The sequence below is a fragment of the Nanorana parkeri genome, unplaced genomic scaffold (genome assembly GCF_000935625.1).
Source record: "Nanorana parkeri isolate BGI_ZX_2015 unplaced genomic scaffold, ASM93562v1 scaffold1157, whole genome shotgun sequence".
Lineage (NCBI taxonomy): Eukaryota > Metazoa > Chordata > Amphibia > Anura > Dicroglossidae > Nanorana > Nanorana parkeri.
Genome location: NW_017307425.1, coordinates 454,048 through 458,286, shown reverse-complemented (window position 1 = coordinate 458,286; position 4,239 = coordinate 454,048). Strand labels below are relative to the sequence as shown.

The 4,239-nt window shown below is 50.1% G+C and overlaps 1 protein-coding gene across 1 annotated transcript in view; it reads left to right on the top strand.

The window, feature by feature from the left end:
• Nucleotides 1-4,239, top strand: part of FSCN2 (fascin actin-bundling protein 2, retinal) — a 23,823-nt gene that overhangs the window by 12,714 nt on the left and 6,870 nt on the right. Inside the window, exons 2-3 of the mRNA XM_018568228.1 lie at nucleotides 2,547-2,711; nucleotides 3,629-3,742. Of these exons, the coding sequence (XP_018423730.1) occupies nucleotides 2,547-2,711; nucleotides 3,629-3,742 (279 nt within the window). The remainder of the gene's footprint in view (nucleotides 1-2,546; nucleotides 2,712-3,628; nucleotides 3,743-4,239) is intronic.

The window sequence follows — 4,239 nt, the reverse complement described above, 5'->3', positions numbered from 1 at the left end:
AGTCTGTTGCCCCCCCCCCCCCCATAATGATGGAGTTCAGGGGTCCCCAGTGAAGGTTCTGGTAATCCTCCATCATACAAAGACATTGTAGACAATTGTGCTCTTCCAGCCTTGTGGTCACAGTTTGGTGAAGACCCTTTTCTCTTCCGCCATAACTGTCCCCTGTACAAAGCCAGCTCCATACAGACATGGTGTGACCAGCTTGGTGGAGGCCACTCAAGTTCCTCCACACCAGAGACCTGACCTCAACCCTACTGAACACCATTGGGATGAGTTGTCGGACATTGAGTCCGGTCTTCTCATCCAACATCAGTACCTGACCTCACAAATGGGACAAAGTCCCACAGACACCCTCCAACATCTCATGGAAAGCCTTCTCAGAAGAGTGGGGGGATGGGCAACTCCATATTAATGGCCATCGGGGTAAGCGGGGGCGCAACTCCATATCATATCCCGCAGACACCTTCCAAAGTCTTGTGGAAAGTCTTCCCAGAAGAGTGGAGGAAAGTGTACCCACAAAGGGGCAACTCCATATTAATGGCCCTGGACTGGGGGGAGGGGCAACTCCATATTAGTGGCCATGGTTTTGAAATAGGATACCCAACAAGCTCATATATGACTGATAGTCGGGTGTTCACACAATTTGGCCTTATACGGGAGGAGTGTACTGTGACCTCACTTGGTGCATACTAGTGCCAAGCATCATAGCAAGAGGCAGCCAGGCAACTAGCATTTTCAGAAAGTAATTTTTGAGTGATACCCCAACGCATTAATCCAATGTTCCTGCACTGAGGGGCCCCACAATGCTTGTTAAGCCCCCAAGTTTTTCTCAGAGCCCCAGACTTTTACTCAGATCCCTGGACTACTACTCAGAGCTCTGGACTACTACCCAGAGTCCTGGACTAGTATTCAGAGCCATGGACTACTTCTCAGATCCCTGGACTACTACCTAGAGACTTGGACTACTCCTTAGAGCCCCAGACCTTTACTCAGATCCCTGGACTACTACCTAGAGACTTGGACTACTCCTCAGAGCCCCAGACCTTTACTCAGAGCCCTGGACTACTACATAGAGACTTGGACTACTCCTCAGAGCCCCAGACCTTTACTCAGAGCCCTGGACTACTACATAGAGACTTGGACTACTCCTCAGAGCTCCACCACATTCAATGACACCTGCAACCTTTCTGTTGATTGTGAGCTGCATTCAGTATCGGAAGGATGACAATCATCATGAATATTTTGTGTGTAATAGTTGAGGGATCTCTGCTGGACGGAGCTGCATTGTGTGTGATGGCCGGTAGTGTGCACAGCGCAGAGACGCAGCAATGGGGTTTCCGCTCCATCATCTTATGAGGGATTTTTTTTTTCTCAGAGCGCGTGTGAATAAGCGAAGACACGGACAATTCGACTCCCACAGACGCATCGCCCGTAGTGCCGCTTTATAAAAGAAAAAGGCCGGCGTGTCTGTATGGAAATAACGTCCTTCTCATCTCAGGAGGGGCGACGCGCGACCGTTCTCAGGAGGCTGCTGAGCCCGTGCAAAGCCGCTTATGGCAAATGGAGGCTAACAGCCAAGATTATAGGGAGGGTGAGGGTCGGGAGAGCCGGAGCAGCCAGCCAGATGGAAGCGGCAATCAGATTAACAGGCTCAATTAGTGGCAATTGTTTAGGGAGGGAATTCGCCGACTTACCGGATTGGGCAGAGGAGGCGCAGGAGAGCGGCACGGCGCCAAGCCATGAGCAGGACGCTCCAGGAACCAATTTCTGAAGGGCCGCCAGCGGGGTCGGGCCGGAGGGTGTGTTAGGAGGGGGGATTAAACGCAGGTCATCTGATAACTGTCACCGAAATAAGAACGGAGTCTCTTCATTATGCCGGGCCAGGCGCAATCTGACGCCGCGGAAACGTCGCAGCCCCAGATAAGGAAATTCTCTGTTTCCAAAATTAAAGGAGAACTATGAGGGGGGGAGGGGTGCTTTTCACTCACCTCATAGTTCTAGCCGACCTGCGACAATGAGACTGTCACAGGTCGGCTCAGTAGATCGGGAGGTGAGAGAACACATACCGGCGTTCGCTCACCTCTCGATCCTGTCACTGCTCTCTGCCGTGATAGGGGAGGGGCTGGATTCCCACCTCCCCGCTCCGATCCGCCAGCGCTGACTGGCGGAACGGACGGGGGAGGGGGCGGGTACAGCTGGCTCTGCCTCTAGATAGGCAGAGCCAGCTGTCAATCACACAGTTGGGGCGGATCCCGGCATAATTGTCGGGATCCGTTTCAGCGGCGGCGTCTCAATATATAATGAGCTGTAGCTTGCGGTATACTGAGCTTAGGGTGACGCGAGGACGCTAGTTCCAGGGGACATTGTACTGCTGCTGCATTAATGCCGGGGACAGAATGGAGCATACAGTATGTGTTATATTCACCCGAAGTGAAAACCACCTTCCGTTCTTTGTGAATGTCGGATATGGAAATCAAGTGACATACTTTCATCTTATGTACTGCAACTGAATATATTTAATTTGACACTTTTTTCCATTTCTTTAGGTATAAATGTCTCTGCCAACCAAGACGAGGAGACGGACTTTGAAACCTTCCAGATGCAGATCAATAGAGAGACCAAAAAGTGCAGCTTCCACACCAACTCGGGCAAGTACTGGACTCTGGTGGCTCACGGCGGTATAAGTAAATTACTTTTCTTTTCTTCAGCCAGAAAGAGGGAAACAATGAGACATATGGCGGATCCATACACACAGGGCCCGACCTTCTGTTAGTAGGAGCATCTGACAGACAGCTATGCACGACCCAGAATGCTTCACCATATGAATGGGCATGCTGTGACTTGTAGTTTCTCAGCAGATGCTAAAGGGGTGACGTGTATATATATATACACAGCTATCTATCTATCTATCTATCTATCTATCTATCTATCTATCTATCTATCTATCTATCTATGCTATATTGCCAAAAGTATTGGGACGTCCCTCCAAATCATTGGATTCAGGTGTTCAGTGACATTTCCTGGCTACTAAATATTCCGAGGTCGCCTGTTACTGGGATTATAACAAAGTGGAAGCAACTAGGAACACCAGCAACTCAGCCAGGAAGTGGTCGGCCTCGTAACATGTAAACCTTGTGGACGCCTCCCCAGAAGAGGCGGAGCTGTTATAGCCGCAAAGGGCGGAGCCAACCCAATACTGAACCCTACGGACTAAGACTGGGATGTCATTAAAGGTCGTGTGCGTGTAAAGGCGTCCCAATACTTCTGGGAATATAGTGTATTTATCTATCTATCTATCGGTATCTACACACAGAACAATGCACGTCACCAGTCAATGAAGCGCTCCTACACAATGCATGTTATAGATTAGGAGTCAATGGGGGCCACGTTGTGTCCGTGTCACATCCCACCTTTGTGGTAAAGTCACCGGATTTCCATAAGGAGAGAAGAGCGGATGTATACATTCCAGTACTCTCTCCGCGGCGCGTCAGCGCACAATCAGAAAAAGAACCGCCGTAATTTATTAGGAAAGCCGGCATGAGCGGAGTGACAATAATAAAGGATCTCAGCAATGGGCCGAAGTCATATTGTAACCGGTATTCTTCTCATGTTCCCGGCAGCGCTCCCGGCACAATGTTCGAGATTGAATGGAGAGGCCGGAAGGTGGCTCTGAAGGCCGGCAATGGGAAGTATATTTGCACCAAGAAGAACGGGCAGCTGGCAGCCGTGTCTGACTCCGTCGGTGAGTTTACAAAGACCAAATCTTCTCACTTTATGATCTCCGTTGACGCAGATTGTGCTTACCCAGAAACGCTTCTCAGGCGAGTGTCCGAAGACGGGGCCCTGCGTTGTCGTAGTGGTCTCTGGTTGGTGGCTCCTGAGTCACATCAGAGGCAGATGAGTAGGTCCACCTCTGATATGGGTCAGCGGGAGCCAATTATCCCGACTTTATACATCACAATGTTGCAGAAAAGATCATGCGCTTCATTTACAGGCTGTTTAATCCTTAAAGAGGACCTGTCAGTAACGTTACAAATCTGTGAATACATGTCACACTAAACAGCAACAGCATCATTACTCAGAACAGCTCCACCTTGTATCATTAGGGCTTCCATGGATGCCAATACAGGTACATGGGCATACAGCATAGCATACACCTGTATCTGCAGGGCCCAGGAGCCCCAGCTGCTGTGTGCTCATAGTATTGCATGGGCAGAATACACTGTACACGGGAGGGGG